The 26,776-nt window shown below is 44.6% G+C and overlaps 1 protein-coding gene across 1 annotated transcript in view; it reads right to left on the bottom strand.

Moving 5' to 3' along the window:
- The window catches only part of CPLX1 (complexin 1), a 102,164-nt gene extending 94,369 nt beyond the window's left edge, over positions 1-7,795 (bottom strand). The window contains exon 1 of the mRNA XM_088537452.1: positions 7,706-7,795. Within this exon, the coding sequence (XP_088393578.1) occupies positions 7,706-7,736 (31 nt within the window). The 5' untranslated portion in view covers positions 7,737-7,795. The remainder of the gene's footprint in view (positions 1-7,705) is intronic.
- Between the last annotated feature and the right edge of the window lie 18,981 nt (positions 7,796-26,776).

The following is a 26,776-nucleotide window of genomic DNA, read 5'->3' as shown; positions in this document are numbered from 1 at the left end:
GCTGAAGGTATTGTCTGCTTCCCAAAAGTCCTGCCTCACTACCATTTTTAGAGAGAGCAGATGTGTCTCCTTTTGACTCTTTTTTCCCCTCACCGTTGTTAATGTAGCTCAGTGGAAGTACAAATTTCTACTTTCATGGTCCTTTAATGCGTCACTGTGCAGCTTGGCTGACACAGAGCAGGAAGTGCTGATCTTAAATCAGTGCAGTAGGAAAAACACGGCAGAAAGTTGTGATTGTCAAAAGGAGAGTTTTATAAATGGCCACCTATTTCTTAGAATGAAGAAAAAAATCAATGAAAATACAATTGTCTGCCTTTAATGCATTTTTAAAGGAAGAAATTTTAAAGATTTCTTGTATGTAAAGAAAAAAATAAGATGGAAGCTGCAAGCATGAGATATTGGTTCATCCACAATGAAAGAAACATTTCACTCTAAGTTAAGAGCCAATCATTGATGATATTTTTTTCTTCTTTCTTTGCTGAGGAAAGTAACAAATACATATTTTCGCTGTTTACTTGGGTTTGTGTTTAACAAAAATTGGATGACTTACACTGGCTTTCCAGACCAAACATGTGAATCTGCTTGTCATCCTGTATCATCCCTGGGAAGAAGCCAGAGCAGCCTCTCCAGAAATGCCACCAGGAAGTGCACCACTGTTCTCAGGACAAGCATTTGATTTATGGGAAGGAGGAGAAATTGCTAGCAGTGGAATTGCTTGGGAAAAGCTAATTTTATGAAATTTCATGAAAAAAGATCAGTTGAAACTCAACTGTTTCTCAAGGCAATGAGAAAATGGCCATGAATTGCTACAGGATAGATGAAGTTCTAGAAATGAATACTGCTATTGCCTCCAAATGTCACTAGCCGTGTTTATTCTTGATAATCATGTCAGGGAATGGTGGCATGCATATATTTAATTCCAGTGTCAAATAAATGACTTTCACAGATTAAAAATATAGCAGTTTGAGAATAACAAAGATTTTCAAGTTTGTGATAGAAGTCTTTCTCTTCCTGGGTGGAAAGAAAATACAAAATATGTATTTTAAAAAGAGTTTCATGAAAAAACAGTATATTACATATTTTAGTAAAACCTGTCCAAAGTCCTCTTGTGAATTAAAGTTTTAATTAATACATGCTTTTTCAAGGAATTTAATGAACTCATACACTTGAAACAGACATTAGGAGAGAGGAGATTGTTTCCACACATCCCAATAGCACATGTAGTATTATTGTGAAGGGAAGGCAGAAGGAACAGGAAAGTTTCCTAGCATCCCACCATGTTCCCTTCTCTTGGAGAGGACCCCAGTGAGTTCGTTCACTGAGCCTTGACTTTGCCCTACTCTGGGAACAGTAGGGCCACATGCCACTTCCCATGCAAGAAGGCTGGAATAGCCACCATCTAACCCTGGGAGCAGGTGACCTTCCCAAGGACACACAGCCTTCTTCCAGAGATGAGGCCAGCAGCCTAGAAAACAGCCTCCCGCTCAGCTACCTTGAACATAAGGTTCAAACTTCCTACATAAATGGAAAAAAAAAACTTCCAAATTAAAAAAAAAAAAAAAAGGAGTCAGCCTCACACATGCTTTCCAGCAGAAAAGAAAAAGCAGACCAAGGAGCTTGGACACCAAACAGTTGACACAGGTATATTTTCCATACCTTTCACTTTAAGGTTTGCCTTCCCCTCCATTTCTCCCATTTTGTTAGGTGAAGAGTTATCAAAACCACTCCAGCAGCTCACACTCTGCTTTTTTTTTACTTTCCTTAATTTATTTTCACAGATGATATTTCACAGCCCTTTGAATACAGATTTCCCATTGACACTGCATGTTTGACATTGCTTCAAGGTCAATATCACTACAAATAAGCCACAAGATTGAAGTTGTGCTGCAAATCCATGATAAGTAACTGGTAAGCAGCCTCTTTCTTTTAGGTAATGACAAATTCAAATTGTAATTAGATTCACATCAGAAGACAGCAGATTAAATTTACTTGTTTGCATTAATGCATTCCTGCAGTGACAGAGGCCCAAACAATTTGAAATCATCGCATTTAAAACAGTAGAATAAATTAGTTATTGCACCATGCAGTGTGACCGTACATTCACTCCTTGTACAAGGACCTGACTTGTCTGAAATATTTTGTTTCTAACACACACAGTGATTTTTGCAGACGATCACTAGCAACCTCCACCATTCCAGTAGCTGCAGCCCTTACCAGTCCCTAAAGCCTACCTGCAAGAAACAGAGAACTGGCTATAGCAACTTCAAGGGACTCAACCCACAGTCACTGTTCCACAGACCATATGCAAGGAAGGAGATGTGCCTGAAGCACCACCAATCTCCATCCCAGAGGATGCTAGGTGAGCACCTGCCTTCAATTCACAGCACCAGGCACTGTCCCTCATTCTTCCTCTCTGAGCACTATCATTTAAAGTTCAAGCTCAAAAGCACAGTGCTCAAATAAAAGAGTTTTCAGCCCTTCTGAGAGCAAAGTCAGTGGCAACACTGGTGGAGATCCATGCTTTCCTTGCTGCCAGCCTTTCCTGAATCCTGTGTTCTCTCTCCAGGCCTCCTAAACTCCCTGGTGGCCCCCTTTAACTTCCCATACAAACACGTTGCTGGATTCTCATGCTGCTGGACATTAGCTCACTTTCAACATATCTGTCTTATCGTCACCAGGAAAACCTAAATAGTCCTGATGCATCATGTACTGGGCTCATGTCCAGCTCCTCATCTGCTGCTGCAAATAACATTTCCTATGCAACAGAGGATAAAAATTAAGTGCTGATATGCTAAATTTATGCTGATACTATGCAGCTGACAAGAACTCTGCACTTTTCTGTGGTCCGCATGAGGGCCAACTTTCACTATCATACCAACAACAACAACAAAAAAAGAAAAGTCAAAGATGCAGGTGTGCTGCAACACATCTTCCAATAAAAAGAATGCAGAGCTTCCTCCAAAGAGAGGAACATGGAGGTGTTCGCTAAAACATGTTGAACTAAAGAAAAGCAGATATTGATGGTGCCTTTTATTCTGCCACAGCTAACTCCCAAATGAGCTCCTTAATGCATGGTAAGTTTCCTCATTTCTCCCTTTCTCCCCCTTGTAAAAGAGGAAGCTTCTTCCCTTTCCACATCACTATTCCACGTAGGCTCTTCGGAAGCCCATGTTCAGTAGGGGAGCTCTTAGTTCAGCGTTTCATGGTGTGTATCTAGAATCGGCATCTTCAAGGTATCTCCTGTCCTTCAAGAATAATGAATAATTATTCTTGCACATACAGCAAACAGAGCTCCAATCTCGATGGCCCCAACGGAGACAGCAAACATAAAGAGAGGTCTCCTTTGCCAGTTTTCCTCCTCCTCATGATTCAAAATCATGGATCAAATCAAGACTAGCTGGCTGACATTACATTTGCTTCACTGGTAACATCTTCACATTCAATGATCTTCTTGCTTTCTTCAAAGCATCTTCCTCCACAGTTTTAATGGAAATTCCCAAAGAAAAAATCAAATCCTATGGGTAGCCATTGGAGGATCTGTTATCAAATAAATGAACAAGGATGATGCAGAGCTGGTATAAATTAATCTGTCTTGCAAAGCTATGTAATTTGTGTTTTGCTATGTGTTTTGGAAGGACTGAGACATCTATATGTAATTTTCATTGTGATATGTCGTGGTATAATATGATTTCTCATAGAAAATCTCTCTGCTAGCATTATAAAACAGAAAAAAATAAAGCTATTAAAACCATTCCTTCTGAAAAAAAAATGGATCCACCAGATATTAGTGCTGCTTCTTCGTCTTCTAAACATCATTAAAATGCACATAGTCAAAATATCAGAAACAGAAAGTAGATCAAAAGGTAATAGCACAACTATACTACAGACTAAAGCTGCAGCGTTCATTTTAGAACCCCTAATGGCTTCAGAATTTAGGCAAAAGATGTCCAGGAAAAAAAGGTAGATGGGATTCCAGTACCCACCAGATGCTGCAGTGGGCTGGAGACCTCCTCTCTTGCCTTCATAATTTGGCTCTAAAGTGACAGACCATCGACACATGCTTGCATCTTTGCTGACACAAGCTCGGGACGCACAGGGACTGCTTTTCCAGAGCTATGGACAGAGGCTCAGATGCCCTGGTGCTCAATGGGTTTACATGCTGGCCGCCTTTGAGAACGAGGGCAGTCCCCCCACACTGTGGCATTGCAGCTCCAGGCTGAGCACTTGACATGGGCAGTCCCCTCACCAGCCTCACCTGCTGCTCACGCACAGCGAACTCCAGGGCTACCACTATCCTGTGAAAGGAATTCAGACAGTGCAGCTCACGTGCTCCACTATATATGAAATGCATTGCATGGTTCACCTGCAGGCTGAGATGAGAATTCACTACTTAAAGGAGGCATCCCAGCTACACTGTCCTCCTGTCTGTGGGGGTGTAAGGAGCACAGTGAAAGGTCCCTACAATGCATCACACCATGTCAAGCAAAGACTTGGAGCCGCTGTGACTGATTTCTGCATAGTCTTCTCTCTGCAGCCTTCGGGCCTCTGCAACTCTGGACTCTGCTGTAAGGAGCTTCTGTTTGAACACATCATGACCCCACCTCAGGCAAATTTCTCTCAGCCTCCAGGTGGGCTTTTCCCATCAGTGATGAAGGAAATGAGACAGTGTAATAATATATTATGAGGCAGTACAGTGTGAAGGCACCCATTGCTCCTCTTGCTTTCACAGAGATGGTCGCAGCAGAGCTAAACCATGCTCAGTGAAAAACACCACGACTGAATTTCTGAAGGGGCCATTTCAGGGTCTCCACCTACAGCCTTTTCCTATTGAAGTCACACATCTCAGTCTACACTCATGAGTCCAATGCTCCAGGGCTCTGACCTGGTTTGGTAAGCAGCATCCTTGCTGCAAAATGCAACCATGCAAAAAGCCTGTTTGCTTATTGAGCTTGCTGATCCACAGCTTTCCAGTCCTTCACAGGAGCAGGAGAAGTGAGCAATCACCAAAGCTACATACATAGTGTAGCAGCAACCTGGTGAGGGCAGGGAGGGACAACACCCCTCTGCTATCTTCCCCACTGCTCTGGATATAGAGGACATAACATTATGTCAAGCCCCTAGATTTCTCCTAGCTATTTCCTTCTTGCTGCGCCACACTCTTGATGAGCACCCAGGCTGCAGCCTCTTCTGCGTTGACGCAGCAGACTTTGTCGGACACCCTCCACCTGGAGACAGGGAAAGACAATGTCCTGCATGACCAATGCAATTTCTTGCCAAACTAATTTGGCCAAGCTCAAATCTCCTTTCAAAGCACCTTCTTGACATTTCCCTCTCTGATCAGAAACGCTCCAAGGCAAAGCAAGTCTGTTGTTAGACACCACCAGAGGGAGGAAATGTCTCTAGGGATTGCTTCAAAGGCAATGGCCAAAATCCCACAGCATGTGTTACTGCTACAGCTATAGCTTGTATCTGTTGAAGTAACATTTGAAACTTGCCGTCCTCAAGAAGGGTTCCCCCTGATGTAAGGGCCCTGGAAGGAGCTCTCCTGGCCAAAGCTGCAAGCCGGTGTCAGGCTCTTGGTCGTGGCAAGCTCTGGCCTGAGCCCCACTTTGGTGCTGGGAAGAAACCACCATGCATACAGTACTTAGGCAGGGACACCCAGCAGCCTCGTGAGGTGTCCCCAGGTGGGTGTGCAGTCATGAAGGGGTAAAGCTGCCACAGCTGCAGCTGGCCTGCAGCCAGGATACAGCATGCCTGATTCCCTGCAAGCTGGAGGTGACCCAAACGCTACCCGAGGCGAGTCTGCAGCTGCATGCTCCTCTCTGTGCGCGCCCCCCGTGCACCTTGGGCTGTGAAAACTGATGCATTGCCCATGCAAAGAAGGATCTGGACCAAATAATTGAGAAATCAGACTGTAGCCTGGCTTGAAATGCCAATGTGGCCAGGTCACATCATTGCCATCAATTAAGAATTTAACCCGGAGGAAACCAGTGCACAAGAGCACCTTGACCTTCTAGAGTACATCCACCTGGTAATCTTTATTTTCCTTCTTCGAAACCACATGCAACATAAAAATAGGTCTCTGCTTAATTAACATTTTCTGTTTTTTACCACCCTGCAGAGACTCCTCCAGTGTCAAGTGAGCGGGCAAGTTCCAGGAAAACAAGCTGGTTCCCCACACAGCATCTTGCCTCAAATCTCTGAAATCCTGAACCCACCAAGGTTCATGAACCCGCCTTTATGAACCCGCCTTCTCAGCAGCTCCTGCTGCGGTGCAAATCCTGACCCTGGCAGGCAGGCAACGTTGTTAGCCGCCCAGAAGAAACGCTCCTTGACAAAAGCAAGTGCCGCTTCCAGCTCCCGTTCTTCACTAAGCCGCAAGAAAAGACATGCATCACAGTTGTTACTCCTCTGCTGCAACCCTCCTCCCCCTGCCTTCAGCTGCAGTCTCTGAGCAGTTATTTCCCTTTGGCGGATTCTCCCATCTCCAGTGGTACGGGTTCGACCTCGCATTTGTAAGTACACTTGTCCTTCTTGGTGTAAGCAACTTCATTCACACCATGGCTAATGGCGCAAAATTATTTCTCTTTCAGAACAGGCACTGAAGGGGAAAAGCACTACTGTAAGAATACATACCATAGTTTTAATATAGCTTTAACCCTGCTATTCCATGCAATTAAAGCAGCACCTTTCTGCTATGATTTGACCTTCAAAAACACCCCAACTGAAGCTTGGAATGCTTACTCTGCTTTTTATTGTGAGATCTTGCAACCATGCCCTACAAGGGGAGGACAGTTCCCCTTCCTTTGAAGATGAAAACCTTGTTTCTGTGCCAATGGGGAGACTCCTGCAGTAAAAGAGTTTATCAGACACTAAAGCTACCTAGGACATCAGTAAAACCACACGTGAAGCATGGACAAAATGTACCCTGAGTCCAATGACTCTACAGTTTCTCTGAAGGAAATGGATAGGAAAACAAACAAACAAACAAAATCCCACATACATTAGATACTGTGGGAAAAGTGGGTGAATCTACGGATTCCAGACCCTTTCCGGAATTCCAGCCCAGAAAACCCAAGTAACCCAGAATTGCAGCTGAAGGAGGGAATCTTATTCACAAGCACTTCTCTGATGTTTTCCTTTTTATCCCTCGCATACACCTCTTTCCTCGCAACTCCCAACTTTTCAGTTAAAAACAACTCATCACTCACAGAAGGAAATACCCTAAAATTACATTAAAGGTTTATCTCACTGTCAGACCAGGTCAGTGCGTGCTGAGGGTTAATTTATAATGATTCCCCTGCTCGTTGCAGCAATACTGTTAAAAGCACCTCCTCTAGGTACAAAAATATCTTCCTGCATTTCAGAGCGGCCGAACTTTGGAGCAGGGATCGGAAAGGGCTTCCTGCGTGTGGAGGCCAGACACTCGTTCGCGGGGCTTGCACTGACTTGAACGCGCACTGCGGGCGTCGCAGGAGCTGCCGCTGCGGCGGGACACAGAGCCACCCAATGGGCTGGCGGCTTTTGCCCAGCGGGGCACGGCTCGGGGTGCTGGCAGATGTCCCCACACAGAGCTTTGCTGCCTGTATGCTGCTGCCCTCTCCCGCTCACACTGCTCAGGCATACGGACACGGGCGTGCTGCGGGGTCCCCAAGCAGCTCCATCCCTGGAGAGCGGGTGTCCCTCCAGCGCCCACCGCACTTACCTCCCAGGGCTTGCTTCATGACAAAATCCATGGCGATGGCTTAGGCGTCGCTGCCCCCTTCCACAGCTCGCACGACAAGGGCAGCGGGGAGCCCGTGCGCGGAGGGCCGCCTGCGGGGAGACACCGGCGTCAAGGGGTGCTCGGTGTCCGCCGGCGCGGGGAGGACACCCCAGCGCGACCAGCCCGGGCCCGCCGCCCTCCCTCCCCGCAGCTTCCTCCAAGTTTCCTCCCGCTTCGAGGCGCGCGGAGCCCGGCGGGCAGCCCCGGGCGCCGCAGCAGCGTCGCGGGCTGTTCGGCGGGGACACGGCGGGCCCGGGGGCGGCGGCGCGTGCCCGGGCGTTACAGTGGGGCCGCGGCGGGGGCGTTTGAAGGTGAAGCGCTCCGCAGAGCCGGGCAGAGGCTGCTGCTCTGCGGCGGAGGGGACAGGGGAACCCCAGGCACCCCGGAGCGCCGAGCCCGGCACCGACACCGCTCCGCCCTCCTCCCCGCGGCAGCCGGCCCAGCCCAGGAGAAGCAGGAGGAGGAGAAGCAGCAGCAGGAGGAGGAGGAAGGTTCCCCGGCATCCCGCGACGCCGGTGCCCGGCGGCAGCGCTGCCCTCCTCGGTACGATCGCGGTGCTGCCGGTACCTGGCGGCGGCGCGGGCTGCGCTGGGTCCGGGGCACTGCGGAGAGGCCGCTCCGCTCCGCGCTGCTCCGCGCCGCTAGCGGCTCCGACCCATGTGCAGCGCGCTGGGAAGTTACGCCGCGTCGGGGCACGGCGGAGAGAACGAGCCCGGAGCTTCTCCCTACTTTCCCCCCCAGCCCCGCACCTCTCTTTTTATCACGGGATTTCCGGACCATCCCACCCGATACGGTCCCTCCTTCCTCCTCCTCCTCGTCCCCTCCCCGCGCTGCCGGAGCGCTCGCCCGCCCGCAGCCTCCCTGCGCCTCTCCCGCTCCTCCGCGGGGACGCTGGGGTTTCGGCCCTCCCGCTGCCCCCTACGCTCCGCTCCGTATCCTCCATCCTCCTGCAAGCGCTTCCCAGCGCTTCCCGGGAAGCCGCGTGCGGCGGTGGAGGGGGGAAGGGGAGACGGAATGCGGCTTCCTGCGGAGGTGGGCGGGGGGAAATGGAGACCCCCCCTCCGGCTTCTGTCCCAGGGGATCCAAGGGAAACAAAACCCTTGGTTCCGGACTTTCCAGTGTTCCCAGTCCATAGGGATGCCGGCAGTGACTGGACGGGATGAGGTCGAGGGACAGGGTCTGTGCAGGGCAGTTGGGAGCCCACAGAAGGTGGGCACTGCGGTTTCTTGTTCAGGTAAAGTTCTTTCCAGATCTGCATGTCCACTTCATTTCCAGCATTGTCAATTTGAGCAGGACCCCTAATTTGGATCCAGTGTGCAGCGCCTTGCACTCCCTCCTCACGAGGTGATTCCCCTCAGAGTGGGGGACAGTGGGGCCTCCCCATCCCACTACGTGTTAACAGAGTCACCCTCCCGTGATGTTCTGGAGTTTGGGAAGGAACTATTCAGACTTAAACACAAGGAACAGAGAAGGATGAGCGAGCAGTTGAAGAAACTGGAACTGTGAAGAGCCAGATGTCTTTTCCTCGCTTTGGGGAGCCTGGATTATGGTAGATCAAGGAAGTCCTGCAGCAGCCCAGGGTCAGCACAGCAAAGTGAGAAATGTCATTATCCATAGGGGCCCTAGCTTTTGTCTATCGATATAAAAGACTTTGTAACTGGCAATGCCCATAGGTATATATGCGAAGGAAGGTAGAGTTATCATTCACAGGGGCCTTCACAAGCCCAAACAATGTGTACACCAGTGTTAAGTCCTGCACAGATCATAGTAGCCTCTGCCTAGTCCATTTGTACCTGATAGTCCATCCACAGACTCCCAAGGGTGGTGCCACTCCAAGGGTGATGACTCCATAATCCCGTCCGCAGGATTACAAAGAAACTCAAGAGAAGCTCCCCCAGGACCCACCATTCCTCACCTCCCTTTGCCTCAGAGGCACAAGACACCAGGTCATTGAACCACAAACTCCTCCAAGAAGTTTGTAGGTAGCCTCAGTTTCAGCATCCCTCTTCTACCCTAGGAGAGCCTCAAATCAACCCCCACAGGATATGCCCTTGCTAAAAGATGAGAATCCAAATCCTTGTGAGCCTTATTTGACTGCAACAGACAGGGAAGATCCCATCAGCAACCTTCATTACCATAAATGCTTCAAGTACAGAGATAAGGATGGATCCTGGAGTTCAGTGCTTCTGTTCAGTGCTTTTTTTTTTTTTTTTCCCTGTGCATCAGTTGACCATCTGAACACCTGAGCAGAAAGAGGGGATGTAGACTAGCAATCCATGTTCAATATTCACCTCATAAAAGCTTTTGAGGAAAAAATTTGCCTGTGAAATACAAATGCCTCCCAAATTGCTGAGAAGTCCAACTGGGTGGCCTCATAGGGGTCCATTATGTGATTTACCAGGGGTATATAGCCTACAAGCAACATAACAGCTCACCCAGTTGGCAATTACATGAGCAATGCCCCATGTATCTTCTCTCTGGTGGTGCAGAAAAATTGCTTATGGCCAGACTGCTTTGTGGATGTGAAGCTGAGCGTAAAGTAATTGGATTGTGTCCTTAGTGGATGCAACAAACCTCAGAAATAATGTTTTCTGATGAGCACAAGCATTACAAGAATTGACTTCTCCCAATTAGATGCTTAACATGTCTGGCTAGCTTTTTGGTTAGTTCGCACTGTGTGACTGACATACATCATCTCCTTGTTTCCATGGGCATAGGTTTGCCCTTCTCCATTCTTCCTTTCTAGGACTGGAGAAATAGGAATGCACTCCTTACTTGGTGCAGCAAAATTCAGAGGAAACATCTTTGCTGCAGAGCTTTGTCCAGGGAGCTCAGGCTCCTTGGTGTCTGGTTGAGTCCCCCTGCTTTACCAGTGCCAGCAAAGTGGGTGGACTAAGCCAACACTCAGATTCAGTTATGTCATGTTTTCCACGGAAAGAAAATAAATATTCAGGTCTATTTAAAAAAAAAAAGAGAGAGAGAGAGAGAGAGAGAGAGAGAGAAACTACAAATGAGTCAAGATGTTTCATTTCAACATCTTTAAATGGTATGTTTGATTATTCAATTCCATATGGTGTTTGACTACTAAAGTGAAATCAATGCCGTGCAAAATGACGCTAACAGAAAAGCTCACAAACTGAATATGAAGGTTACAGGGAATATTTGAGTGGATACCCAAAATGAACCTATCACCTTATTTCTTTTTCCCAATTTTCCTTTTTGCCACCTTATCTCTCAGCCTGTTGCAAGTGCAGCAAGTTGGTGCACTGTGGGCAGGACCTGGTTGCTAGCAGGATGATTACAGTCTTTAATCAATATGGTAGCTGAGATAGATGAATGAGACACTTGCTACGGGCAGTTTGTGGGCTGCAGTGCTGGACCTTCCAGCTGTTTAACTCATTGAACACAAATCCATCACGTGTTCCTCAGAGCCGGCAGTTCTGGGTGTCTGTCAAAGCATCCCAACTCAAGCATTTTCTCTCTTCAAGGGGACTGATTTGCTCATTGCTCTTCCACCATATACAGACTATTAAACAAGCTCCTAATTTCCCAACTAAATGGAAGAAAAGGTTTCTCCTGTTTAAGAAGTGACCATTCTCCCTGGGAGTCGAAACTGTGAACAGATTTTTCAAATACTTGTGCCCAGGTCTGGAGAGAGCATCCCCCTGGACTTGCACAAGGTGGCCTTTCTCAGTGACCTAAAGCTGTCACAAGCTCAGAAAGCCCAGCTCATGAAGATGCTGTGCATGCCATGCAGGGATGTGCCTCCTTTCTGCTTCCTAGTGGCTCTCTAGACAAGACCTCTAGACAGGGATGAAGTGTCCCACCCCACAGGAGCTCTAGTTGCTGCACATTGTCTCAGACGAGTAAAAGTAGTTTCTCTGAGGATCCTGTAGCTCTTATCCCAGAATATCTGGGATTATAAAGCCTCTTCTGCAGAAAGGATCTGGCCACAAAGATAAGAATCCATCTTTATCACCCTGCTGATCACTCCAGGATGTCTCCACACAGAGCACATCAGCTTTTGTTGTGAGATTGCCATCTGGGGTATTTTTGACAGAAAATTTTCAATCAGTAAATATGAGTTACCCACATTGATGTGTTTTAAGGAAATGAGTCAGTTTGGACAGAAGTTTCAAAGAGAAACAAGTTAAAGGAAACATTCCGACTTTTTCATAGCTGGTACTGTTGGGACTTTCTACTTTGCTGTGGAAAAAATCCTCCACTCTGGCACTGGCTAAATTTTTTTTCCTTGACTTTTCTCTTCCAGCAAAATGTCTGCTTCGAAATTACACACTTCAGTGACATTGGATTATGTCCTCTTGTTTTCCCCCTCACAATTCATACAGAAAAAAAAAAATCACATTGTTTCCCACTTTGTTGCAATTTGGAGTGGAAGCAAGTTTCAAAATGTCAAGCATCCCTTTGAACAGAATTTCCATTCCACCCAGCTCGCTCCATGCCTTACCTTCTGTCATTGCTCTAGTCCTTGCCAAAGAAGGGAAATGGAGGGAGACAGCATGTTCAGATGAGATTCCAGCTTGCCACCAGACCTTGTGGACTCTTGTTCTACCAGTGCATGGAATGGGGGGTAAAAGGCAGGCAGTTTCAAATATTATTAATTATTTTTACCTTTTCATAGGGATGGGACATACACATATCTCTTTAGATACTTTTGTTTTTACCAATGCAATTATGTGGTGTGATATGTGATGCTGGCAGAGGACACTGTTGCAATATGCTGTGCTGATATCCTCAAGGAGACCTTAACAAAGACATGCACTCTAACACACAGAGATCGGGAATTGTCATATCTTGTTATTTCACTCCTGTTCTGTAAGGCCTCAGTTTGATAAAGCACATGTGCATCTGAAAAGGGCATTTGTTAGGCGAGAGTGCTGAGGCAGAGTATGGGAAAGAGCAGAACCTGGAAATAACAGGTCTGTGTAATCCACCAAATAGAGCCATACATTTTGCCTTATATTTTGTGTTGTTTTTCCCTCAGGAGGACTGTAAGGAGTAAATTGCAGTGTCATGTCAATAGATCACCGTGCCAGCTAACTCATTCCCTCCCTCAGCAATCTTGATTTTCCTTCTGCTGGTCCAACCCGTGGCAGACACCTAAGAAATTGCTCCATGGGAGTGGAAGGGACTGGGTTACAGACAGCTATCAATGTCAGAGAACCCATCCTTGGCAGTGACACAGCTAAGCAGCAGGTCCAACAAATGGCAAAGAGACCCACCAAGGAGGATATCCACAGCCTCATACAAATGACTGCCCTTTCACCAGCTTCTCTCCTAGAGGCACAAAGGATATCCACCACCATTCTTCTTCCTGCTCCATGCTTGTCTTTCCATATGATCACCTATGGATTAGTCCCTAGAATATTGTTTGTTTTGTGCTATTTTGGCCTTCAGGAAGTGCCACAACCTCACGACATTAGTGTAACTTTACATTTTTTTCTCTTAAGCTCTGAAGACAACCACATATGTGAAAGTCAATTCCTCTCTCATGAGTACTATCAGTTCTGTGATATGATCCCACTTTCCTCTTAGTACAGATTTACTATTATAACAACTAGTAAATCAAACATCAGGTATTTATCCTGATCTTGAAGTAATTTCTATAGGTTATACAAATCAAACAGAGAGCTGAATTTTGGATCCTTTTCATTTTTACATTTTCTCATCGCCCAGTTTATAGTAATAGCAACATAATGATTTTTGGGGGGGAAGAGGGGAGAGGAGGCAACTAGCAATGCATAGCAATGGCTGACTGACAACCAGGAAAAGTGAGCCTCCAGGAGCCATAAAGAATTCCTTGAATCTAAATTAATGGATTATTAGAGAAGGGCTGAAATCCCAATTTCAGCTAAGCACTAGAGAAGGTATTTGACTTAAAGCACCTCCTTAAGATACACTACACTCAAATAACTGGAATTAAGCAGATGCTTTCACGAACACGCATGTGTCAATGCTTTGTTGAATCCAGATTAACTCCTCTAGGCTTCAACATCTTCACCAGTGAGTTTTGCTGCATACAGAGAATGTGATTGATTCAGAAACATAATCAGTCAATTAACCAGGAGTGTTGCCAGCAGGGCGAGGGAGGGGATCCTGCCCCTCTACTCAGCTCTGGTGAAGTCACACCTGGTGCGGGTGCAGGTCTGGGATCCCCAGTACAAGAAGGACTGAGCTTCTAGAGAGGGCCCAGCATAGAGCTACAAAGATGAAGAAGGGACTGGAGCATCTATCTCATGAGGAGAGACGAAGGGAGTTGAGCCTGTTTAGTCTGGAGAACAGAAGGCTGAGAGGAGACTTGATCTACATGTTCAAGTACCTGAGGGACGATTGTAGGGAGGATGGGGCCAGGCTCTTCTCCGTGGTGGCCAGTGACAGGACGAGAGGTAAGAGGTGCAAGTTAAAACACAGAAAATTTAATCTCCATGTGAGGAGGAACTTCTTTTTCTGTGAGGGTGACAGTGCCCTGGAACAGGCTGCCCAGAGAGGTTGTGGCATCTCCTTCCCTGGAGATCTTCCAAACCCATCTCTGGATGCCACCCTGTGCCCCGTGCTCTGGGTGTCCCTGCTAGAGCAGGGGGCTTGCACTAGATGGTCTTTAGAGGTCCCTTCCAAACTCAACCATTCTGTGATAATAGTGTATTCCAATCTAATCTTTTTTTTCCCAGGGCTTCCTTTATGATCACTCCTAGCTAAAATTAGTTACAGAGTGAATGAGAAAATTCACTGCATTTAGTAAATCTTCAGGTGATGCAAAAGGAAAGATGGAAATGTCCTCTGTTGAGTCTAAGTGCTTTGGGATTCAATGACTTGAATGCTGAAGCATTAATATATCTGAGTCTCTCTGAAATGCAGCAAGGATAGTTCCATACACTTGTCTGCCTTGTAATTCCACGTTGCTGCCATTAATGAGTTACGTGCTGCTTCTCATCTAATCCTTCTAAAAACTAATCTTCAAATGACAGCATTTATCAAGCACACAAAGGCAGCTGATGCACATCAAGCAAAGCAGATAATTATTCTCGCCTCTCTGCAAGCTCCCCCTCACTTCATCTGAACATTGTGAGGACTTACTCATTCTCTGAAGCTCACTAGCTAGCAGAGACAGGAGGAAAAGTGGCCTGTTATAGATGCATTGATGCTTGGACATTGCAGGACTATAAAATCAATGCTCAAAACAAGCTTCAGGAACTGCATGGAGGATTTCATTATCTTGATTTGTTTGCACTTATATCTCTTCCAGGTTTTCAAGCTGCCTGGGACAGTGGCAATTTCCCCTTTGGGTATTTCTCCACAAATTGTTTCTTTGTTTGTTTTACTCCCAGCTAGTCTGTTTCACATACTGTACTTGAGATTAAACCATTCCTATACTTCAGAGAGTTTCTTGCTTCGATATTGCATCAGTGCCTGAGCACACTGTTAAGCAATCTACCTGGAAACAGCTTGTACCTTGATTCAGGGCCCAAAAGAGTGAAACAAGATTAAGGTTACTTAAGCAGGAAATGAGACTTTTAAAGTCAAACCATGCACCAGAATGGTTATGTTCATCTATATGCTTGGTAACTTTTGTGTCTGCCAAGCAGCTTCAGCAACACTTACCAGATGAATCAAAAATCTGAAAAAATTAGTAGCTTTGGTGGTAGAATAGTGGAGAACATATGGCAAAGTCAGCTGGTACAAGCGGGCTTGGGTCACATACCCACATCTCATAGATGTCCTAAGGGAGGGGACTGGGAGATCAGGAGGAACGAAGGAAGAAAATTTTACCCGTATAATAGAGGGAAAATTTTCAGGATTGTGAGAATAAAACTACCTCCTTTCAATTACAGCTGGGCAGAGAAAAGGGGAAACTGCTGTTATCATGCTTTCTTGAGAAGCTGTCCTAGGGTCCTGAAGGTTAAATGGAGGTCACTAAACAGCAATGGCATAGAGAGACCTCTTCCTTGGTAGGATTTCTTGTTTTCTTTCTTCTTCTTCTTTTTTTTCTTTTTTTTTTTTTTTCCTGCAGTTTCACAGCAAGTTGAAACAATTATCTTTGAAATAATTCTGAGGGGCCAAGGGAAAGGAAGGCATACACCAGAGTGAGATAGTCAGCAATTAAAGTTGTGAAAGCATTCACATCCAAGATCAAGGTCCAGATCCTTTCACTGCCTGACTGGGTCTGACCAAAGACTTATTTTTCATCCCACTAATGACCAGGTAACCCAGGCCTCCTGATTGTGTGGTTGCCTGCTGCTGGTTCTGACCAAAACTTTCATTCTGAGCAGAAGAAACCTATCTCAGCAAAGGCTCAGGATTTTCTCTCAATGCCTTGGATAGAAAAAGTATCTTTCTGTTACCAGACACTATCTTTTCTGTGTATCTGTGTCCAGCAGGAACATATCATGCAGCTCTGTTCCAGGTGGTACAAATGCTAAGGACACCCTGCACTCACTCATGCCCCAGGATGTGTTTTAGACCAACCCTTTATGCAGACCAGGAACAGCCAGTGTGAGGCACTGCTTACAACATAGACCTTTCAGTGTTCAACCTCTTTTTGCTAGATGAGGAGAACACAAGTGATCCACCTCTGCATCATGGCACCAAATCATTATCTAATGCTCCTTGCATCACATCACTAGCAAAAAAAAAAAAATTATATGTATATATATATTTAACTGGAGGAATATATATTTATATTTAACTGGAGGAAAAAATTCTGAGATTGAAGAATAAACTTATAGATACAAATAACATCAGTTAATAGCAAGGAAATTCTAGCTTGGTGTTCATTCCAAACATCTCCAAACAGTAGTCTGCCTTCAAGACTGTGTGGTCTGCAAGATCCAGCATCCTTGGATCCAGTGTGTCCTAACTGCCATTATTTTGCACGTGAGTCCTTCTCGAAGAGCTGGGACAGCTCCTTCTGAAGGGGCTCCAGGCCCAGTAGAGGCATTTATGAACTAATGGAAGAAAAGTTCAGCAGTCCAACACAGGGGAGAAGGGGCACTGTCACGAAAGCACCCAGGAACCAGAGAGAGGTATCTGAAGGGCCTGCTGCACCCACTGCTGCCTGTGAGCACATGTATCGCCACCTACAACTGTACTAGAGTTGGGGTACAAAAGCAAGTTAGCATAACTTGAGCAAGAGGACCAGAGAGCCTGTGTGAATAGTGTCAACCTATTTGGTCCTGTGCCCACATCGCCCATGGGGACTGAGCCAGGGTGTTGTGAAGCACCCAAGACCAGTGACTGATGGAAAATACATGATCTGAGTCTTTTGCTCCCCCATCTCTAATCTGACCTCACTGTCTCTTTGGTCCACTGGTCCATGTGATTAAATATTTGATTGGTCCTTAAAAATTCATTGTCTTGAGGACGCTTTGCTTTTTTATGGATCATTAATGTCAAATATTGCATGTCTGTAAATCAGAAGTCTAGCTGGCCCTGCTTCAGTGTTGTGAGGCACTTCCTAGTCCATTGCACCAATGCTAACCCAAATGTTTCATCATAGTACATCCACCAAGAGGAAAAACAGAGATTTTTTTTTCTCCCTATTCTTCTCTGCTCTAAACACACGGATACATTTCCTCATCATATGCAAAATTCATGGTCTTACAGCCAGCTCAGAAGTCAAGGTTTTACTGGTCATTGCTCTATCAAGGGCCTTTGCTTTCAGTTTTGTTTTTCTGCTTTGCAGACACCACAGGATCTGGCTCCTACGCTGGTTCGATGCCGTGCTCTACCAACCACATCCTTAAAGACCTCACATGAGCCTCTTCCATCCATACTAACGCTATCCTGTCTTTTGGTGTCCTTGAAATTGAGATGGATTTCCAATTTCCTCTCTGTCTCCCTTTGTTGTTGTTGTTGTTTGGTTTGGTTTCATTTCATTTTGTTTGTTGGTTTGTATAGCGTGATTTCTCATTTACATTGCTGATCAGTAGCCACTCCAAAAGGGAAAAGTTTGTCACCACTGCTCTTACTACTATGTCCATAGCCATCATCCGAAGTGACAGATCTGCACTTGAGCTGAACATGCTACACTTGAGAGCTCTTGCACAGGAGCACCGAAATGACTTTTAAGCCACCATCAACTGAGTTGCTTCAAAGACACCTTTCTTCTTTCTTTTTGTAAATGACTATCCTCCTGAGGTCCCTAGGACACAATGTCCCAGAGCTTCTATTCAGCCATTTTCCTCACACTAGAGCCATACCCTTCTGGTGAAGATGATTTCACAGTTGGCAGGCATTTCATACCACCACGCTTTTTATATAGGCTTCCCCCTTAAATCTAATACATCAAACACCCATAAATCTGATATATTGCACTAATTTGGATATGCACTGAATATTTGCACTGAATATTTGGAATGACTTCAGGCATATACCATAAAATATACAACACATTCATTGTAAAATATCTTTAAATCTTCTTTTATTACTTTTGATTTACTTCATTATAAAACTGGTCATTGGCTGTTTTCAAGGAAGCCAGTAACCTCTGACAGCATCCTTGCAGATGTGACCCTGCTCAAGAATCAAGGAAACAGAAAACACTTGCTCAAAACTCCTGGCACAAGCTGGTCTTTTCCAAAGCTCCAAGAGAAAGAATTCTGGTCTGAAAGGGGTCTATTTCTCAAAGGGCTTGACAAGTAAGCATGGAGGCATCTCTAGTGTGACTGCACAGGGCACAGAGGGTTTGAGCCTTTTCTCTCCCCTTTCCTGACCATACCTGCCCCAGAGTCCATGACTACCAGTCCACGCAGCCCCACAGACCCTGAGAAGCCCCAATCTATGCTGCAGTAGGAAGAGATTTTATCTCTTTGTTTCAATGCCCACGTCCCAGCCAGGATTTCCTTGCGAGATGAAGAACATTAAAAAGGAGGCAGTGAATGTCAAAAAAATGCTGTTTTTTGTTTCAACAAGGGACAACCTTGTCTCTCCTCTTAAGGTGAATGCACAGGGGTCCCTAGAGCCTTTGGGAAATATAGCCCCTGGTCCTCTAAAAGAGAAAGCCTCCTCTTTCAGCCTCCCTCTGCAGCAGCAAAAATATGGTATCGGCTGTAAACAGAGCTGAGAAAATCAGATTATGGCAGTAAAGTGTCATGGAACAGTTATTCTCCATCCCACATTAGTTCTCACAATCAGGTTTTTTAAGTGGCCCAGGAGTAGTGTACTTAAGAATAATAAGACACAGGAATGACCTGCCACAGGCTTGATCTGTTTAGTTGTTACCACATTACCAGCTTTTGAGATTGTTCTATAGGGATTTGCAGCAGAAAGAGAATGATTGGTCTGAAAAGACGAACTAATAGAAGCATATGTGTGCACATGCATGCACCCAAGAACACCAGAAGAAATGGTAGAATAAGTTTTGCAGGGATAGACTTTGCTGATAGCCAACGACAAAAAGGAAAGCAATCAAGCTGCTGTTTTTTGCAATGACCTTAGAAGGCCAGTGTCCTGGTAAGGCCATGGTGTGGAAGACAACAGAGAGACAATATATGACAACACAAATCTTTTCATAACAGGAAACAGCACAGCCTGTTCCAGTGCTCTACCTGCTATCTCAGCAATAGGACAGACAGATCTTGGGGAAACCTAAAACCAGGAACAAAGAAAAGGCATAGCATCTATGGAGAATGGGGCAAACTTATCTCAAACTATGATAACTGATGTCTCCTGAAAAATATGAAAGACCTGTCCGAGAGCAAATTAGTTACACTTACCAAAAGGAACCCAAGCATTATAGTGAGTGATCACAGAATTACAGAATGAATCACAGAATGGCTAAGGTTGGAAGGGACCTCTAGGGATCATCTAGTCCAACCCCCTGCTCCAGCAGGGACACCTAGACCACGTAGCACAGGGTGACATCTGGGTGGGTTTGGAAGATCTCCAGAGAAGGAGACTCCACAACCTCTCCGGGCAGCCTGTTCCAGGGCTCTAGCACCCTCATAGGAAAGAAGTTCTTCCTCATATCGAGACGGAAATTCACAGAGCAGAAAAGTATAGAATAAGACAGCATAAGCTTTCTGAAGGCACAAGGACGAGATGACCAGACACCAGTACAGGCTGGGGACCGAGCTTGTGGAGAGCAGCTCTGCGGAGAAAGACCTGGGTGTCATGGTGGACGACAAGTTGACCATGAGGCAGCAGTGTGCCCTCGTGGCCAAAAAGGCCAATGGGATCCTGGGCTGCATTAAGAAGAGCGTCTCCAGCAGGTCGAGGGAGGTGATCCTGCCCCTCTACTCAGCCCTGGTGAGGCCGCATCTGGAGTACTGTGTCCAGTTCTGGGCTCCACAGTACAAGAGGGATGTGGAGCTGCTGGAGAGAGTCCAGCGCAGGGCTACAAGGATGATCAGGGGCCTGGAACATCTGCCCTATGAGGAGAGGCTGAGGGAGCTGGGCCTGTTCAGCCTGGAGAAGAGAAGGCTGAGAGGGGATCTAATCAGTGTATATAAATACCTCAAGGGAGGGAGTGCAGAGGACGGTCATGGTCTCTTTTCAGTGGTGGCCACTGATAGGACTAGAGGAAATGGCCGGAAACTGAAACATCAAAAATTCCATAGGAACTTAAGGAAAAATTTCTTAACAGTGAGGGTGACAGAGCACTGGAACAGGCTGCCCAGAGAGGTTGTGGAGTCTCCTTCTCTGGAGATCTTCAAAACCCGCTTGGATGCGGTCCTGCGCCACGTGCTTTAGGTGTCCCTGCGTATGCAGGGGGGTTGGACTAGATGATCTCTAGAGGTCCCTTCCAACCCTAAGCATTCTATGATTCTATGATTCTATGATTGATACATTTCAAATCACTCTGAGACAGGCAAAAAACAGTAATGTCCTGGCTAATTGGTTACTGTTTCCCTCCATGGCTCTCTGCATGACATAAAGCTTTGCAATTAACAGATGAATGAGTTTGGGAAACCTTATTTTGTTTCTGGGACTAAAATATCACCAAGCTTTCATGAAAAGGGAATTCAGCACTCCTAGGTAAAGGTCAAGCTTTCTCCAATGTCAATAAATCCACATGCAGTAGAGAAACCCATCCATTCGATTCAAAAATCCTCCATGAAAGTCCAAGTCATGCTGATATATTGAACTGGTTAAAAAGCACGTCCTGAGAGGTAGTTGAGATAAAAGCTCTTGGGATTTCATGGATGTTCCAGACTAAAATATAACAGGTGTCAGGAATTTAAAGGAATGAAGCAGAATTTATCATCTAAACTCTATTGAGAGCTGAACATTAAATGAAAAAAATGGAACTTGTGAGAGCAGTGTTAGACATTTTAGGAAATGGGATTTAAAAAAAAAATCCTTCTCTGTGTTTTGAAATAAATTTTTGATTTAAAATAGTGGAAATTTTACTACTATGAAATATTTTTCCATAAAGATCATTTTGCATCAGAAGACCTGAAGTCAAAATCTTCAACCGAAAATGTTATTGACCAAAGCATAACCTTTTAACCTTTCTTCATAATTTTTTATTCTATTTCCTGCAATAATAATAAAAAATCATAAAGAGAAGTTTGCTGTGGAATATGTTTCTCTTGCTTTTGCTAAGAATTCTGAAAAACTTTTATTTTTGCTGAGGAATGAAACAGGAGGTGAGAAATTCTCTCTCTTTTTTTTTTTTTTTATTTTTCCCTAGGAAAGATTCATAAAAATAAAATGGCAGGAAATTTTTTATAAACTTCTGAGACTAGATCAGCTTTCAGAAGGGGAAAGGAAATAGCAAGAAGGTGTTTTCCCTTTGAAATTAAGGCATACTGAGCAAACACAGGAATACCATCAGAAACTCAATTCTCATGTGATTTCAGTGGAAATAAATACGGTCTTCTACCAGTTCAAGAGTAAAAGGTGGCCTGAACCTCACCTAGAAAGCAAAGCCATGTCCCAGCAGCATATTTTGACATTCCTAGGCTTTTACCAGGAATTCCAAAATTGAGAGGCTTCATGGTTAAACAACCTTTTCCTCATGATTACTGAATTGTATGCAGAGCTCTGATTGAGTTATTGCTTGATGACACTACAGTTTTACGTGGGTCTCAGTTTAGGCTGATTACTTGCATTGCTTAATTATAAGGTACACTACCGCTTGAGCTGATTTACTGTTTTGATTATTGCACCATGTGATTGCCTGGTTTGCAAAAGCAATTACACTCAAGAAAAATCAGTAGCGCAAGCCTGGCAGATTGAACCCCTGCAGCGAGAAACTGCATCCTCTCATGAGGGCTGTGTTTTTCCTTTTATTTTTTTCTTCTCTTTATTAAATCTCATGCTTCTTATGAAATTTGTGTATAAATTAATACTGTGAATATCTGCTCAAGATTGGCTTCATTTGCTCATCTTTTATGGCTCATAAAGCAGTGCAGGTGAAAGATGATCTCTCTCAGCTATCAGCTGACATCAATCTGGCCTGACAGCCTTGTGGACATGTCAGGAAGGGATGGTAAATGACAGGCTTGCGAGTTGTCCTGTTACCACCCCTCTTTGCATTAATTAGCAGGGATTTTTTCATTTAAGTCTTCTCGCACCTGAATAAGATGTGATATTGTATAAAGGAAGAACTACCACAGCACCTCCAACTGTGGGGTTCCTCTCTGCTCCAGGTACACGCATGTACACACACACACACACACACACACACACACACACACACACACAAAGAAGCTTTTTTTTTATTTAGAATGAGGAAATTACAGGGATTTATTTTTAGTGAAAAATGACCACCCCCTTATACCTGCCTATCTTCCTGGAAGAACTGTTTTCATTTTCTTTTCCCTTGAAAAAGACTTTGAAGGGAAGGAGATAAGGAGGGGAGGCATCTGTTATCCTTTTTTTTTTCTTTTGAGAAAAGAATGAAGCCCACAAAGGAGAATGTTTTTGTAGGGGTGCAGGGGAATGGTCAGGGAAAAAATGATTCTTTAGCCCCCAACATTTCCCATGAGAAGCTTCTTTTTAATTTGTCAAGCAAAAGTTGTCAGTTTCTCAGAGACAGGAAGCAGCTTGCCTTTCCAGGGTCGTTAGAGGAGGCTAGGGCATACTTCAGAAATAACTCAACCTGAGAAAACTCACAATATAGTCAAGAGCAAGGCCAAACGTGATGTTGAGCACGTTGTTTGTGGTGGACAGACTATTACATCATTACATCAGAGGTTAAATTCCAGATCATGTAGCCTAAACCCCTGCACAAGCAGGGATACCCAGAGCACATGGCATCTGGGCAGGTTTTAAAGTTCTCCAGAGAAGGAGACTCCACAGCCTCTCTGGGCAGCCTGTGCCAGGCCTCTGGCACAGGAAAGAGGTTCTTCCTCATATAGAGAGGGAACTTCTTGTGTTTTAATCTGTACCCATTACCCCTTGTCCTGTCACTGGCCACTACCCAAAAGAGTTTGATCCCATCTTCTTTGCATTCTTCCCTTAGGTATTTATACTTATTTATCAGATCCCCTCTCTACCTTCTCTTCTCCAAAAGAAGACAATTCACATGAACTCTGTTGACTGATTGTCTCACATTTTCCCATTCAGACACTGCAAGAAGTGGAGGACATTTTCTCCCATCTTTATATGGACAGCAAATAGCAAAGATTATCATCAACCAGTTGTGGAGATGGGGTCATTAGCCAGCTAAGACCATGCCCAAAGAAGACTATTCCTGTTAGTTAACTGTAAGTCTTTTGTATAGCAAAGACTAGCAAAGCAAATGTCCACTTCCTGGCAAGTTTTAGATATTGCCCTTTCCATGAACTTCTCTTCGAATATTCCACTGGGAAGCATTGGTATCAAGTTACCTGCAATTAAGGATATTTTTCATGGAAGTCTCAGCTTTTTAAAAAACAAACAAATAAAAATATTCTTGAGAAATTCTCCATTCCCTACAAAACTCATTGAACCAGAAAAGAACTATTTATAACAAAGCTGGGGCACGTAAAGAATAAGTATGTGAAGCTTTGATTGCTGGCAAATTAGTCAAGGTTTTGTAAAGCTGACCTTTCCTCCCAATTTGAGCTTCCCAAAGTCATTATTAAATCAAATTTTTTGTATCTGTGCACTTAAAATAAAAGCTAATTAAAATGAAATTACTTGCAGAAGCTAAGAGATTTGGCTTTGCAGAACAAAATGACAAATTTTTAACATAGCAGAAAAAAGCAATTCCATGACTCATCTCCAATGGCCTTGCTGTCTTTTGACTGTTTTCAGATTTTTTCTTTCTTATGGCTAGTAGTTAGAGTCTTTCCTTTTTAAGTTTGTCTCAATCAGTGATCCAACTCTTTTGGGTAATCTCTGTAACATTTAATTACATACTAGGAAAAATACAGTCTATTTTAATATTATATATTCTGATTCTCAACTCTGTGTGTCAAGGAGCAGCAAGAGGCAGCCTCTCCATTAGCGAGTGGGAGCCAGGGACAGACCATGATCACAGAATCATTATGGTCACAAAAGACCTTCAAGATCATCAAGTCCAACTGTAATGGACAGTCAGGCAGGAGCAATGACCTCAGAAGCCAGGCTGCAGATTGGACACCAGTAGCCAGGCTGCAGATTGGACACCTAGGCCAGGATTGGGATCACATTGGCCATGGTCACCCATCAAGTCCACAGTGACAAGGCAAGCCTGAGGTTAGGCCTGGGAGATCAGGCGTGAGGCCCAGGTTATGTCAAAATTTCCTGCCAAAGAGAGGTTTGACCCAAACAAGCTCTTAGATAATCCGTAATCACTACAGCAGAGATCTGAAAATCCCACAACAGTCTAAGCTGGTAAGGAAAGTTCTAGATGCTTTTCCACTGATGGATGCTGCTGCAAGTTCCAAAAATCCCTATGCTTCTCTATTTACGCATCTGGATAATGCTGAGACAGTAAGACACTCAGCAGCTGGATTAATTGTTGTTTAGCTACAAGCTCAAAAATCTCTTTACTAAGAAAGCTTTGCAGGCAGGATTTGATGAGCTTGCAGGAGACAGGCTGAATAAGCTTCTTTCTGACCCTCCTTTCTTCCTCCAGCTGCTGCCTGAAACAGATGTCACCAGATGCCAGAGTGGGCTGAACACCAGAGGTGCTGTCAATTATTCAGCTCTAACTTATGTGATGACTTCACATTGCCCTGGGATAAAGAGATTGTCTCTGTCCCGAGACTGACAGGGGAAAGATAGGATGTTGAAAATTTTCCAGTTCTAGAGTCAGCAAAGTGAATAAAGTACTGGGGTGGAAATTACTTAAAAATTAAATTACACAAAGACTGTTCCAGAGGTTTACATGCACAAATGTATTTATATTTATTTTTGTATTTATTATTTATTATTCATAACTATATGTGCAGCATGCAGCTATTCTACACAAAGAAGCAAGAAAAAGGAAGTGACAAGCTCGGAAAGCATCCTAGGGGGAGGCCAGAAATTTCAACCTTCAAGTGAACTGAAGTAAAAAAAGAGAGAATAATTTGAAGTAAATTGATGCCAGCCAAAACATCTATTCCTAACACAGACTAGCTGAAATGCTTAGTTGCACCTCCCGTACTAGCCAAACAACCATGTAAAAGTCATGCCTGCCTTGCTGCAGTAACTGCTGTGTACTGCAGAGGCACAAATGATGTGGTCTGCCAGCGCATTCACCCATTGATTTCAGGAAACAAAAGGCCAGCCATCTTGCTCAGGCCTTTTCTTACTTCATACTCTGGCTCCGTAAACATGGATGCTGTTGTGTCAAGGTGGGTGGAAATAGGATGTTAGGACAGCTTCCTACATCTGCAAGCACGGAATCCATTCCCTGCTCCACTACCAGCTACATGAGCTTGGGAACAACACTTTGCGCATCCATAAGTGAGACAACAGCACTCGGGTAGCAGCAGGTAGGAGTGACTTGCTGTAGTCATTGCATGCTGTAGCAGGAGTCACCTGGAATGCACAAGGGAGCAGGAACTCTGCAGGAAGCATATCCTTCCTTTGGACACTGTTGTTACATTCTGAAGCTAATGGAAACGGCACGGAAAGTTTCCCATCCAAAATCTTCCCATCCGAACCTGGTGCTATCATCACATTGTTATTCATGGCAGATCATTATTTCTTGTTTTTCTAATGTATTGATGAAAATTCATGTCAGTCCCCACAAGCTGCATATGTTTTGCTTTGAGTAATGCACGATGGAAACACACTCACTTTTTTCATATTGTTTATTCCCCACTATGGCATGGGGAATGCAGTGCAGCAAAAAGGCCTAAGTAATCAACGAAGGCCTGGCAGTTGTTTGTAAGTGGTTCACAGTCCAAAAGAAAGGACTCACTAATTTATTCACTTGAATGGCATAGTCAGGTCCAGCTGGAAACCTTTCATAACAGTGCCAGGGTCTCACTTGTAGATGACCTGAAACAAAAATCTAATTAGAAATTGAGATATTTCAAATCTCTTAGAGGAAATCAGGTGTTTGTCTCTGTTCAGGACATTGCAAGTTTAATCTTCAGCCAATATTTATCTGCACAGCATCTAAATTTGAGGATGTGCACATCAGAGTCCTCACCTGACAACCCCCACGGCTTCAATAATAGCAAGTATGCACTTAAGTAACTTCCACATATTCTGCAATTTATTTCCTGGAATCAAATTCTTTTATGCCTACAGACCAGCAAGTACTATGTCCAATAATCACAGTATCGCTCCAGCGCATCATCTGGTCTTGCTAGATCACTGTTATGGATAGGTGAGGCACAGACATCTTCTGTAGTCTCTTCCTTCTGAAGGGCCCAGCAAACTGCCTCCCCATCCCTTACATATTGCACTACCCACAAACAGACAGACACTTTTTTCCATATTTAGTTTCACAGACAAACATATTACTAGCTTTTAAAACCCAACAGCTTGGAGGACATAAACATAGTAACAGCAAAATTAGAAGAAATAATCTTAGAGCATATAAGAATAGTTCTAACTGCAGCCCAGCAGCTTGGTTAGCAAACTTTTGAAGTACCACCATGAATGCAGTAATTTCTTCATTTTATCATTACAAAATTAATG

This window comes from Tinamus guttatus, unplaced genomic scaffold (assembly GCF_059628265.1).
Source record: "Tinamus guttatus ecotype Peru unplaced genomic scaffold, ASM5962826v1 Tinamus_guttatus_pri_ptg000773l, whole genome shotgun sequence".
In the NCBI taxonomy this organism is placed as follows: Eukaryota; Metazoa; Chordata; class Aves; order Tinamiformes; family Tinamidae; genus Tinamus; species Tinamus guttatus.
This window is presented reverse-complemented; position numbering and strand designations above follow the sequence as displayed.